This window comes from Pinus tabuliformis, chromosome 3_2 (assembly GCF_031772625.1).
Source record: "Pinus tabuliformis cultivar Carrire ecotype Pingquan chromosome 3_2, CPIR1, whole genome shotgun sequence".
NCBI lineage: Eukaryota > Viridiplantae > Streptophyta > Pinopsida > Pinales > Pinaceae > Pinus > Pinus tabuliformis.
The window spans coordinates 943,397,676-943,411,226 of record NC_142302.1 but is presented as its reverse complement, the minus strand read 5'-3'; the positions used below and the strand labels follow the sequence as shown (position 1 = coordinate 943,411,226).

Below are 13,551 nucleotides of genomic sequence, written 5' to 3'. Positions count from 1 at the left end.
ATAGTTAATTAAAGTCATATTAATTAATTAAAATAGTTTAATGGAGTCCTTAATTAATTCTATTTTATAATCATGAGTCACCTCATGATGCTTCAATAGTTAATTAAAGTCATACTAATTAATTAAACTAATTTAATGGAATCTTTTTGAATGTGAGATTCATAGTTTTATTAAGTATTATTATTTGTATTAAAGTCTTATTAACTCCACTAACAACCACTTTTAAAAGAATTAAATTATATTCTATATTTCAAATATAAAATAAAAATATACTTAAATAAAAATAAATAAACTCATAGATATTACATCCTTCCTAAAGTCATGAAAAGAAGGTTTAAAAAAATATACTATTTTCTATCTACTTACAAGTGGGACCCATTAAAGTCGCATAATGGCACTACCAAATTTGTCTTTCAAAGCGTTTGTGTGATCCGCATTGAAACATACTGAGACAAAAGTCGCATAATGGCACTACCAAATTTCTCTTTCAAAGCGTTTGTGTGATCCGCATTGAAACAAATTTGATACTGAAATTATTCACGCTTCCTTCTACCCTGAATAATATTTCACCATTTCTGCCGTGAGATGAATGTTTTCTGTTACTGTATTCCATGCCCGTTAAACTCCCCTTCTGCTATATAACACGATCCCCTTCTGCTTTATCTCCACCAATTCATATTATTTATGTGAATTATATCGCTTTAGTTATGGCACGAGCGACCCTGTTTCTATTTCTGTTCGTGGCAGCCTTGTGGGCTTTATCGGTGAATGCCTCTCCTGCTGGATTCACAGACAAAGACCTGCAGTCTGAAGAAAGTCTGCGACTCCTTTATCATAAGTGGGTGCTTCAGCATGGCTCAACCAGAAATACATCGGATGAGCGATTCAAAATATTTGTAGAAAATGTGAAATACATCGACTCTGTGAATAGGAAGAATCTTACGTACCATCTTGGATTGAATCAGTTTTCAGATATGACTGAGCAAGAATTCGCTTCGGCCATGGGATGCGTTAACAATTTCGGATTATTCAGTGGGGACATGAGTAGAGTGAAGAATGGATCATCCATGTACCAGAACTTGCCACTAGCTTGGGATTGGAGATGGGGGGAGTAGTAACTCCAGTGAGGGATCAAGGGTATTATTGCGGTATGTATGATGAGAGAAATAATTTCAATTAAGATATTACTATTAATAGATAGAAACATTAGGTAGATGGTAGCTAAGGATCAGCGATCAGGTTCCATTTAGATACAATTGACAGACCATAGAAGTACTGAAAAATCTTATGTTTTTGAGGAAGCCAAATTTGTACAGAACATAGAAGTACTGGAAAATCTTATGTTTTTTAGCCAGCGAAAATTTGTATAGAAAGACAGACCAGATCAATATCAATATTCTTTTCTAAATTGCCTGCCGATATTCTTCACAACTCATATATTGTCCATTTTTTTGGCCTCGCAGCATGTTGTTGGGCCTTTGCAAGTGCAGCTGCTATAGAGAGTCTCCACAGGTTGAATACGGGAATATTGTTGATTGCACTGGCAATGGAAACGGTTGCGAGGCAGGGGACTTTCCCGCTGCCTTCAACTATGTCCGAACGAGACGGAATGGAATAGCCGAAGAAGTATACTATCGTTACAAGGATGAGCAGCAACAGTGCGATGACGCAGTGGTACTAAGATGGTTAGATAATTAGCTACCATTTAATTAATATTTTCATGTGATTTTCGTCGAAATATTTTTTTAATTTAATATGGATCACAGAAGCCTAAATTCTATTATTAGTTAGATCTTGTTGAGATGGAGTTTAAACGGGTTAGGATTTGTATAATTAGATTCCGTTGAGATGGAGTTTAAATGAGTTAGGATTTGGATTGGTTTTATAATTTCTAATTATTTTAAATTTTGAAGGGGTTTTGGAATTATTAGAATCATTTCCTGTTATTTCTTTTATGAGAGGTTTTAACTTTTCACCACTAACCATATTTAAAATATTAAATTGTATCGATTTTAGGTAAATAAAATATTTTAGAAATTTTGTTAAAAAATTATTAGTTTTTATAAATAACAATATATTATTTATAATAATAAATTCATCTAATTTGTAAGACAATTAAATCATTGTTTTGTTTTGTTTTGATATAGCTTCCTCTCGGAGCAACTATTAGGGGTTTTGGAGTGGTCTATGGTGAAAACAATCTCCGACGACAAGTACTTACGAGACCTGTAGGTGTAGCGGTAAAGTTTCTAGTTAGAGATATCAAAAATTATCGTGGGGTAAGTGGTTATGATTCTTTATATTGTTTTTTTCCAGAAAAATAAGAAAGAGACGAATAATCTAGCAAGTGTAACTAACAAAATTTTGTTTGTTTGTTGCGTAGGGAGTATATGATGGTGCATGCAGCCAAGATTTTGACCATGCAGCTGTAGTGATTGGATATGGAGAGGAAACAGAAATAATTGGGTGTTACAGTCGGATAAACAAATATTGGATAATAAAAAACTCTTGGGGACGCTATTGGGGAGAAAAGGGATACATGAGAATTAAACGAGGGGTTTCCACACTAGAAGGACAATGCGGTATTGCTTATAGGGGCGTCTACCCATACTAATAATGCATTGGCATTGAATTAGGTGTTGATCACATTATCAAATAATGATAGCAATTGGTTTGATAAAAGTTTGACAAATTATTATACAATAGTGTGAAAATTTACTTTTTATTTTATTAAGCATAGGTAAAATAAATTCTTAATTTACTTTGTAGAAGTTTAATACTTCACTTATATTATTGTATTGCATTATTTGTAATATATTAAAATAATTTTAATTAGAAATTTTGTTGTGTTTTTGTAAACTTTAAATAGAAGTATGAAAAGAATAAAATGATGAAAACTATTCATGTCAGTTCTAAATTTAGATTTATTTTCAAAAACAAATTAATTTAACTGTATATTTGTCACACTCCAACTTGTCATAAAGAAATTTTTTTTTTATTATTATTGTTAAACATCTAATAATCATGACCTTTTACTTTTACCTACATCACAGAATATATTAAGCAATAGTACAAATGATCACAAAGTATCTTACGCAATAATACATTTGATTATGCATCCTTTAAATATTATACTAAACACCTACATAATGTGTTTACGGTTGTCTGTACCACATATCCATACATATCTTCATCTGGTTGCGCAACCCACAGGGATAATGGTATTGAATATATTCATGTTTACAAGTTACACACACGGCACGCTACAAGTTAATGAAACCCACTGATTGTTAACCACGTCACGCTCTAAGTATAAGGGTCAGCTCACTCTGTCATTCATTACTCGCTTAAAGTCTCCACTCCCGAGAGACCTCGAACTTGCAGTTCGCTGTCCGGATTCTGGCGTGGTTGATGCATCTTCGGCCATGTGTTTTGATCAACGGTCGGATGTCACCAGCCCATGTGACACACGGTACTTTACAGCATGTTGCCTGGCTAGACCGCTCAACCCCAGAGCCACTTGGAAAGTCACCGGCTATCTGACGGTGGAGACGTCCTCTTCCAGATCAATGGCTTCCATGGCGCCACGAAACGGTAACCACAGGCTTGATATATATAAAGTTTTCCGTCTTTGGCGTTTGTTAAACTTCATTTCCATAATATTCAGTGTATGGCCAGAGCGTGGCTCTTGAATGTTCTTCCATGGTTTCACAGGTCTTCGGCCTCCCTCAGACGTGAAGGTAATAGTTCTAATCTGCATATTCTCTTATTCGCATGCTCAGGTATTGATGATTGTTCCTTTTGACCCCGTTACGGTTCTCTGAGATTTCTACAGTTGTTATTTCAATCTCAGTTCCACTATTCTATGCTTCTCTGCATATGTTAACAGGGTTTGTGTATTTGTTGCACAGGTGGGATCTACCCCTTCGCCTGGACCGGCGGGGATACTCCTCACGGAATCGAGGCTTCCTCTGCAGCTAAACAACAACTACGGTAAGAACCTTGAGGCTTAGCTCTGGTTGCCGTTTACTTCTTTGCACCTCGGATCTGTGCTAAGAGATTATTCTCTTGACAGGGACGGCGGGTTTGCTCAACTCTGCCTGAGGCCTGCTAGCTATAGAATTTATTTCATTACCCTATAGACTTTTTCCTTTATCTTTAATGAGGTATTTGCTGGTTCTACAGAACGCAGCTCTGGTCTGTTGCAATTATATGGCTCTTAACCCGTAAGGGTTTGACTCGATGGTTTCACTTTGTATAAATGTACTGTGATAAATGATTTCAGTCTTTCTTGAGCTATACTATATTTTGCACTACTGAGAGCCTTCGCTCTTCCACATATTTAATTTGATGGGTATTTCAAGTTGAACGCATCTGCGTATTTTATACGGGTTTCCTTGCTACGATTTATTGTCTTTGCTTGTTAAATGATATGAGTTTTATGATACCCGGCTCGATGCCTCAGCCAGTCAAGCGTGAGCCATGGCTCGGCATGAGGGGTCTCATCGCCGCGGGTATCTATGGTTCACCGGCTTAAGGTTTACATGTTGTTCATGATTTCCATGGCCGGCCTCAGCTTCATTCTTTCCTTTCATCGATATATTTAATATTTGTAAACAACAAGAATGAGCATTGGCAATGTATGAATATATTAACATTTCTGGAATTCGTTTCCTTTCAGATATTCTAGTGAACATAATAATGTCATTTTTCAGATGATTATACTATCTCCAAGAAATAATGTAATTTCTGTATTAGCTTTTGTTATACAGTCAGTTGTTATCTCTGTCTCATATTCGGCCACGGCCTCTCTTGTAATGATGCTGGGCATACATGAGTCCTCGGGGTTTGTTTCCTTGTAATTTCTTACAGAATATCTGAGTCTTTCGGCCGACTATAATTTGTAGAACTATATTCCAGGGTTTTACCCTGTTAAAATTATCATGACTTGTATGCTTCACTGTTTTCGTTATTTAGTTAAAGTTTCTCTGACTGCATGTGACACTACTCCCTTCTTGAATAGGTTTACTCGCATTTCCTCCATTCTGTTTCATATACACAGGGATTTAATTATAATACCATACATACTCATGTCTGTATATGTTGACGGTTCCAGTTTCTTGGAATATCATTCATATTCGTCTAAACAGAGTACTGTTCCAGAGAAATCTTACACAGTAAATACAATCTTTAAAGGAATACTGATAAGGGTTTCAAGAGAGTATTGTACTCGCAGACTCTACCTATCTCACTTACTCAGTAATTCGGGTCTACTCTCTAAGGCTAGAGTTGATACCCGTAATGTCATAAAACATCTAAATTATTTTCTGACAATATTCCATAATAAAATACAATTATCGTTCAGCATATTTACTCTGCTTTTCTGTACAGTATTAACAGTAAACAGTTCAACTTTTCATAGTTACATAAGCATGAAGCCTTACCTGCTTCTGTGCCAAACCTCTTATAATGCTTGTCAATCCTCCCGTCCGTAGGAAGTCTTCTCTGCTTCCACCCCCAAGCACTTGCAGGTCCTACTCGACCGCAATGTTGCAGGTCCTACTCGACCGCAATGTCACTGGACTTTGCCAGTCAACGCTATCTGGTCCTCACCAGACATAGCGTGCACAGGAAAATATTTGTTTTTCCATTTCTGCTATCTGATCCTTACCAGCATAGCTCTCTTTTTCCTTTCCTGCCATCTGATCCCCACTAGACTTGGCATCTTTCCCCTTTTCCTTAGGGTTTCGACTACCTCCAGGTAGTTAGGGTAACTGACTTCCCAGTTACTAACTAGGGTTAATCATAACTCAATTCCACATGATATCAACACAAATGTCTTTTTTATTAATCAAAAACATTAACAACACAATTACACATTTTAAATAAAGTCTTTGTATCATAATTACTTCACTAGTTACCAGCATTTACTTTTCACAAGGGGTGTTACATCTTCCCCCCTGAAAGTCGACATCGTCCCGATGTTGCTGCTCATTTAAAAACAGTCTGGGATAAGTATCCCTCATTAATTGTTCATCTTCCCAGGTGGCCTCTTCAGGCCCAAAGTGCTGCCACTGCACTTTAACCTGGCTGATGACCTTTCTCCGCAGCTCTACCCTTCTCTGATCTAATATGTTCACTGGTTCGACCAGGAACTCTCCTTCCGGTTCCACCTGAAACAAATAACAATTAAATCAGTTGTTTTCCTTAGTCTTTCGTTTCAGTTTACATTTGATGACAGACTTTCTTTACCTGAATGTCCTGCCAACTTATAATATGCTTAGGGTCGTACACATATTTCTTTAAAACAGATACATGGAAGACATTGTGAACCCGTATATGGCTGGGTAGGGCGAGCTGATAAGCTACTGGCCCTACTCGCGCCAGAATTTGGAATGGTCCACAAAAGCGTGGTGCCAATTTGGCACATGCACTCCATTGAAGAGTACTCTTCCTAGCTCGAATTCTGATGTATACATGCTCACCAACTTGATATTCTTTAAATGTTCTCTTCCGGTCTGCAAAGTTTTTCTGCCTATCCTGTGCCATTTTTAGATTAGCTCGGACCCTTTTTACCATGACCTCCATTTCTTCCAGCATTTCAGGTCCAAGCAGGAGTTTGTCCTCCGGTCCACCCCAACTGGAGGGTGTACGGCACTTCCGGCCATACAAAACTTCGAATGGGCTCATCTTCAAAGATGAGTGGTAGCCGTTATTATAAGCGAATTCTACTAAGTGTAGATATTCCTCCCACCGTGCAGGTTGTTGCATCACATAAGACCTCAACATGTCCTCCAGTACTTGATTTACCCGCTCCGTCTGTCCGTCGGTTTGCGGATGGTATGCGGTGCTAAAACTCAATTGAGTTCCTAATCCTTCAAATAAGGTTCTCCAGAAAGCTGAGGTAAACTTAACATCCCGGTCGGATATTATTACCTTTGGCAACCCATGAAGTTTAAATATATTTTGCATGAAAATGTTTGCGATTTGAGCTGCGCGATAAGTTGATTGAACTGGTATAAAGTGGGCTGACTTGCTGAGTTTGTCCACCACTACCATTATTGAGTCATTACCTTTTTTTGTTTTCGGCAATCCGGTGATAAAGTCCATGGTTATGGTCTCCCATTTCCATTCTGGTATGGGTATTGGTTGTAGCAGTCCCGCAGGATGCTGATGCTCAGCTTTCACTTGCTGACATTCCAAACAGCGCGCCAGATATTCTATCACATCTTTCTTCATGCCTGGCCAGTAATACTCCTTTCTTAGTGAGGTGATTAATTTCTGGTACCCAGGATGCCCTGCATAGGGGCTTCTATGATTTTCATCCAGAATCTTTTCCTTGATAACGCTCTGATTGGGTATGTAAATTTTCTTCTGATAGCATAACATACCGGCTGCGTTCAAGGTATAACCTTGTTGTACTGAATGGGCATCTGAATTTTGCACCAAGTGTCTCTTTTGCATATAGATCTGATCTTGTGTCGCAGCCTCCTCAATTTCTTGGTTAAGAGTGGACCATCTTGTACTGAGTGGGCATCTGAATTTTGCACCAAGTGTCTCTTTTGCATATAGATCTGATCTTGTGTCGCAGCCTCCTCAATTTCTTGGTTAAGAGTGGACCATCCTTGGCTAATGCCAATCTCATAAATGCAATGCACTTTTCGACTAAGTGCATCAGCAACTCTGTTCTCTTTACCCTTTAGGTGCTTAATTTCGAAATCGAAATTTCCTAGAAAGTCCACCCATCTTGCCTGTCTTGCGTTTAAGGTGGGTTGACTAAAGTAATTAGTCAAACTGTGGTGATCTGTCATCAGCAAGAATTTCCTCCCTATTAAGTAATGCCGCCACATCTTCAAGGCATGGATCACAGCTGTTAATTCCAGATCATAGGCAGAATATTTCTGCTCATGTTCTTTCAATTTTCTGGATTCATACGCAATCACCTTGCCTTCCTGCATTAGTACTCCACCCACGCCCTCTTTGCTGGCATCCGTACAAACGACATATTCCTTTTCGGGATCCGCCACACACAATACAGGAGCTGTAGTAAGTAGATGCTTGAGCTGTTCAAAGCTCCGTTGACAGTCTGCTGTCCACCTAAATGCTTTTCCCTTCTTTTGCAAGGAGGTAATAGGGTAGGCAACTCTCGAAAAACCCTCTACAAACCGCCGGTAGTACCCAGCCAAACCCATAAAAGATCGAATGTCTGCTACATCCTTGGGTGTAGGCCACTCCATTATAGTTTTAATCTTTTCGGGGTCCACCACTATACCTTCTTTTGTAATAATGTGACCCAAATACTGGATCTGCTCTTTATAGAAATCACATTTGCTGAATTTTCCATACAGCTGGTGCTCCCGTAATGTCTGTAACACTATCCTCAAATGTTCCTCATGCTCTTTCCTATTCCGGGAATAAATAAGTATGTCATCAATAAAGATTAATACGAATTTATCCAAGTATTGATGGAATACACTGTTCATTAAACACATAAATGTTGCAGGCGCATTAGTCAACCCAAAAGGTAGTACCACAAACTCGTAATGTCCGTAACGAGTACGAAAAGCAGTTTTGGCTATGTCCTCGTCCTTTATCCTGATTTGGTGGTATCCCGACCTCAAATCGATTTTTGAGAAAATGGTCGCCCCATTCACTTGGTCAAACAGCTCATCAATGCGGGGTAAGGGATATTTGTTTTTAACTGTTAGTTTATTCAGCTGTCTGTAATCTATGCACATTCGTAGAGTCCCATCCTTCTTCCTCACAAACAGCACAGGTGCTCCCCAAGGAGAGACACTGGGACGGATATATTTCTTCTCTAGCAGCTCTTGCAGCTGCATTTTCAACTCAGTCAATTCTGGCACACTCATCCGGTAGGGTGCTCGGGATATTGGGGCTGCTCCGGGTATCAGCTCAATAGTGAAATCCAAATCCCTTCTGGGTGGCAGCCCCGGAATTTCCTCAGGAAATACATCTGCAAATTCCTGCACTACAGGTATATCCTTAACAGTTGCAGCCTTATCCATTGAATCTGCAAACCCCACTTGCACTGCATAAATCTGGCACTTGCTCCGGATACATTTCACCAGCTGAGAGGCTGTAATAGGACGAATCTGAACTGGTTTCTGAATGCCTTGGATTTCCTTTCCCATACCCAGCTCATCTCTATACGAAACGGTTTTTGTTTTGCAATTAATGATAGACCATCGTCTTTCCAACCAGTCCATTCCTATCAGCACGTCATAGGAACCAAGAGGGAGTACATTTAACTCAGTTGTTATGATTTGGCCAGCTAACTTTAATGGACAATTGCTGACTTTGGTTAAAACTCTTCTTTTGGTACCAGTGGCCAGTTGTACTAGCCAAGGACTTTTAAATTTAGTGGTTTGCAAACCACAGCTCTCTACCACTTTAGGACTTATATAGCTTAAAGTAGCTCCTGGGTCTACTAAAACAGAAACAGCTCGGTCAAAGATCTTACCTTCAAACTCAATCATAGTTGGTTGGTAGTCAGCTTGCCGATCTTCCAGTGCTGCATTTATTCTGGGCATGGATCGGGCCACATCTCCCACCGTGGAAGCTTCGTAAATTTGAGATAGCTGATCGCTGTCCTTTCGATGAGGGCAGTTTCTGATATAATGGGGTCCTCCACAGCCCCAACACTGAACAGGTGGTCGGGCAGCACCTTCAGGATCCAATCTAACTTGCTGCTCACTGAATTTAGAATCTGCAGGAGGTTTGAGTCTGCTTTGAGTTCTGGTTGAATTTTTAGCACCGGCATTTTTTGAAAATCCTTTCTGAAAATTACTGCGTGCTCCTTTACTGCCCGTAGGTATTCTGCTGCTTCGTTTGTCTGTCCAACGCCTTCCGGGATTTTCTCCTTTGGATTTATTTTGCTGATAACACAGTCTTGCCTTTCGAATAGCTTCATCCATAGTTTTTGGATTGTCGAATTCTATCCTTTCCCGCATTGTAAAGGGTAGACTACTAACAAATCTTTGCACTTTAGCCTTTTCTTCACGAATATAGGGCACATAGCGGAGCAGGGAGGTAAACTTGGTTACAAACTCATCAATAGTTTGCTGTCCCAGTCGTAAATCGTGAAATTCTCGCGCTTTTTCATCATAAAATCGCTCTGTCAGGTATTTTTCTTTAAAATACCCCTGAAACCTTTCCCATGTCACATCCTGTTCACTTATTCCCCGCACCATTTTGACTTCTTCCCACCACAGCGTGGCTTTGGATTGCAACTGGAATATAGCCAATCTTGCCTTAAGATGATGGTCGTATTCGTACACTTGGAAGTACTTATTCATGTTAATCAGCCAGGCTTCAGCAGCTTCCTCAGACTCTCCGTCAAAATGAGGTGGTTTAATCTTCCGGAATTCCCCATGTAATTCCTTCCGGGGTCTTTTTGGGGTCTGGTATTCAGAGGCGTTAACAGACTTTTCTCCTCTGTCTTCTGCTTCCTCCTGTTCAGTATGATAACTTTGTTCATCTGCTATGGGTGCTTGTTCCGGCCTTGGATGTGATTGTTGCGGATGTTGTTTGTCAGACAAGCTTTTCAGGATCCTCTCCTGTTCCACGTTCAATCTGGCGTTATCTTCACGCAGCTGGGCCATTTCCTCTTTTAGTTCCTGCAATGTTCTCAGTAGTGTGGAATCGGTGGTGCGTCCTGCTGCTCCCAGCTGCACCCAAAACTCAGAATTGCCTTGAGGTTGTTCCACATTATCCGGAGGTTCCGGATTCCCATAAGGAGCACTGCTTGCTCTCCTCATTTTGCTTTTGCTTCTGCTTCTGCACAACTCATTATACAATTTTAGTTTACCATAAACTGATTATATTTCTAACAAAAAATTCCCAAAGGTCACAGAGTTGTGAACCTTGAGCTCTGATACCAATTTGTCACACTCCAACTTGTCATAAAGAATTTTTTTTTTTATTATTATTGTTAAACAACTATTAACCATGTCCTTTTACTTTTACCTACATCACAGAATATATTAAGCAATAATACAAATGATCACAAAGTATCTTACGCAATAATACATTTGATTATGCATCCTTTAAATATTATACTGAACACCTACATAATGTGTTTACGGTTGTCTGTACCACATATCCATACATATCTTCATCTGGTTGCGCAACCCACAAGGATAATGGTATTGAATATATTCATGTTCACAAGTTACACACACGGCACGCTACAAGTTAATGAAACCCACTGATTGTTAACCACGTCACGCTCTAAGTATAAGGGTCAGCTCACTCGGCATTCATTACTCGCTTAAAGTCTCCACTCCCGAGAGACCTCGAACTTGCTGTTTCCTGTCCGGATTCTGGCGAGGTTGATGCATCTTTGGCCATGTGTTTTGATCAACGATCAGATGTCACCAGCCCATGTGACACACGGTACTTTACAGTATGTTGCCTGGCTAGACCGCTCAACCCCAGAGCCACATGGAAGGTCACCGGCTATCTGACGGTGAAGACGTCCTCTTCCAGATCAACGGCTTCCAGGGCGCCACGAGACGGTAACCACAGGCTTGATATATATAAAGATTTCCGTCTTTGGCGTTTGTTAAACTTCATTTCCATAATTTTCAGTGTATGGACAGAGCGCGGCTCTTGAATGTTCTTCCATGGTTTCACAGGTCTTCGGCCTCCCTCAGACGTGAAGGTATGAGTTCTGATCTGCATCTACTCTATTTGTATGCTCAGGTATTGATGAATGTTCGTTTTGGCCCCATTACGGTTCTCTGAGATTTTTACAGCTGTATTTCAATCTCGGTTCCACTACTCCATGCTTCTCTGTATATGTTAACAGGGTTTGTGTGTTGTTGCACAGGTGGAATCTACCCCTTCGACTGGACCGGTGAGGATACTCCTCACGGAGTCGAAGCTACCTCTGCCGCTAAACGACGATTACGGTAAGAACCTTGAGGCTTAGCTCTGGCTACCGATTACTTCTTGCACCTCGGATCTGTGCTAAGAGATCATTCTCTTTGACAGGGACGGCGGGTTTGCTCAACTCTGCCTGAGGCCTGCTAGCTATAGGATTTATTTCATTAACCTATAGACTTTTTCCGTTAACTTTAATGAGGTATTTGCTGGTTCTACAGAACGCAGCTCTGGTCTGATGCTATTTTATGGCTCTTAACCCGTGAGGGTTTGACTCGATGGTTTCACTTTGTATAAATGTACTGATAAATGATTTCAGTCTTTCTGAGCTATACTGTATTTTGCACTACTGAGAGCCTTCGCTCTTCCACATATTTAATTTGATGGGTATTTCAAGTTGAACGCATTTGCGTATTTTATACGGGTTTCCTTGCTACGGTTTATTGTCTTTGCTTGTTAAATGATATGAGTTTTATGATACCCGGCTCGATGCCTCAGCCAGTCAAGCGTGAGCCATGGCTCGGCATGAGGGGTCTCATCGCCGCGGTATCTATGGTTCACCGGCTTAAGGTTTACATGTTGTTCATGATTTCCATGGCCGGCCTCAGCTTCATTTTTTTTTCCTTTCATCGATATATTTAATATTTGTAAACAAGAAGAATGAGCATTGGCAATGTATGAATATATTAGCATTTCTTGAATTCGTTTCCTTTCAGATATTCTAGCGAACATAATAATGTCATTTTTCAGATGATTATACTATCTCCAAGAAATAATGTAATTTCCGTATTAGCTTTTGTTATACAGCCAGTTATTATCTTTGTCTCATATTCGGCCACGACCTCTCTTGTAATGATGCTGGGCATACATGAGTCCTCGGGGTTTGTTTCCGTGTAATTTCTTACAGAATGTCTGAGTCTTTCGACCGACTATAATTTGTAGAACTATATTCCAGGGTTTTACCCTGTTAAAACTATCATGACTTGTATGCTTCACTGTTTTCATTATTTAGTTAAAGTTTCTCTGACTGCATGTAACACTACTCCCATCTTGAATAGGTTTACTCGCATTTTCCTCCATTCTGTTTCATATACACAGGGATTTAATTATAATACCATACATACTCATGTCTGTATATGTTGACGGTTCCAGTTTCTTGGAATATCATTCATATTCGTCTAAACAGAGTACTGATCCAGAGAAATCTTACACAGTAAATACAATCTTTAAAGGAATACTGATAAGGGTTTCAAGAGAGTATTGTACTCGCAGCCTCTACCTATCTCACTTACACAGTAATCCGGGTCTACTCTCTAAGGCTAGAGTTGATACCCGTAATGTCATAAAACATCTAAATTATTTTCTGACAATATTCCATAATAAAATACAGTTATCGTTCAGCATATTTACACTGCTTTTCTGTACAGCATTAACAGTAAACAGTTCAACTTTTCATAGTTACATAAGCATGAAGCCTTACCTGCTTCTGTGCCAAACCTCTTATAATGCTTGTCAATCCTCCCGTCCGTAGGAAGTCTTCTCTGCTTCCACCCCCAAGCACTTGCAGGTCCTACTCGACCGCAATGTCACTGGACTTTGCCAGTCAACGCTATCTGGTCCTCACCAGACGTAGCGTGCACAGGAAAA

The 13,551-nt window shown here is 39.7% G+C and overlaps 3 protein-coding genes and 2 long non-coding RNA genes across 7 annotated transcripts; 4 read left to right on the top strand and 1 right to left on the bottom strand.

Moving 5' to 3' along the window:
• Positions 1-707: 707 nt before the first annotated feature.
• LOC149183749 (thiol protease SEN102-like) lies at positions 708-1,115 on the top strand. The gene has a single exon (XM_089415062.1). It carries the CDS (start codon positions 708-710, stop codon positions 1,113-1,115), a length of 408 nt encoding a protein of 135 aa, XP_089271188.1.
• A 349-nt stretch (positions 1,116-1,464) lies between these two features.
• LOC149183748 (cysteine endopeptidase RepA-like) lies at positions 1,465-2,614 on the top strand. Its single transcript, XM_089415061.1, has 3 exons — positions 1,465-1,674; positions 2,148-2,279; positions 2,384-2,614. Exons 1-3 carry the CDS (start codon positions 1,465-1,467, stop codon positions 2,612-2,614), a joined length of 573 nt encoding a protein of 190 aa, XP_089271187.1.
• A 1,010-nt stretch (positions 2,615-3,624) lies between these two features.
• Positions 3,625-4,285, top strand: LOC149183747 (uncharacterized). 2 transcript variants are annotated; one of them, XR_016257723.1, is made up of 3 exons: positions 3,625-3,740; positions 3,912-3,993; positions 4,076-4,285. It is a non-coding gene; the product is annotated as an uncharacterized LOC149183747 (long non-coding RNA). The 2 variants fall into 2 exon arrangements; XR_016257722.1 differs by having other exon boundaries at positions 4,186-4,271.
• Positions 4,286-7,785: 3,500 nt separating this feature from the next.
• LOC149183746 (uncharacterized) lies at positions 7,786-10,778 on the bottom strand. Its single transcript, XM_089415060.1, has 4 exons — positions 9,395-10,778; positions 8,770-9,229; positions 7,936-8,403; positions 7,786-7,870 (listed from the first exon to the last, which is right to left on the bottom strand). Exons 1-4 carry the CDS (start codon positions 10,776-10,778, stop codon positions 7,786-7,788), a joined length of 2,397 nt encoding a protein of 798 aa, XP_089271186.1.
• A 630-nt stretch (positions 10,779-11,408) lies between these two features.
• On the top strand, positions 11,409-12,310 carry LOC149183745 (uncharacterized). 2 transcript variants are annotated; one of them, XR_016257720.1, is made up of 3 exons: positions 11,409-11,724; positions 11,852-11,933; positions 12,016-12,310. It is a non-coding gene; the product is annotated as an uncharacterized LOC149183745 (long non-coding RNA). The 2 variants fall into 2 exon arrangements; XR_016257721.1 differs by having other exon boundaries at positions 11,533-11,683.
• Positions 12,311-13,551: the final 1,241 nt, after the last annotated feature.

Coding starts and splice junctions, on each gene's coding strand:
- LOC149183746 (XM_089415060.1), bottom strand. CDS start 10,778: ATGAGGAGAGCAAGCAGTGCTCCTTATGGGAATCCGGAACCTCCGGAT. Junction 8,404..8,769: donor CCTTGGGGAGCACCTGTGCT/GTTTGTGAGGAA, acceptor TTCCCGGAATAG/GAAAGAGCATGAGGAACATT. Junction 7,871..7,935: donor CAGGAAGGCAAGGTGATTGC/GTATGAATCCAG, acceptor TGGAATTAACAG/CTGTGATCCATGCCTTGAAG.
- LOC149183748 (XM_089415061.1), top strand. CDS start 1,465: ATGTTGTTGGGCCTTTGCAAGTGCAGCTGCTATAGAGAGTCTCCACAG. Junction 1,675..2,147: donor AACAGTGCGATGACGCAGTG/GTACTAAGATGG, acceptor GTTTTGATATAG/CTTCCTCTCGGAGCAACTAT. Junction 2,280..2,383: donor ATATCAAAAATTATCGTGGG/GTAAGTGGTTAT, acceptor TTTGTTGCGTAG/GGAGTATATGATGGTGCATG.
- LOC149183749 (XM_089415062.1), top strand. CDS start 708: ATGGCACGAGCGACCCTGTTTCTATTTCTGTTCGTGGCAGCCTTGTGG.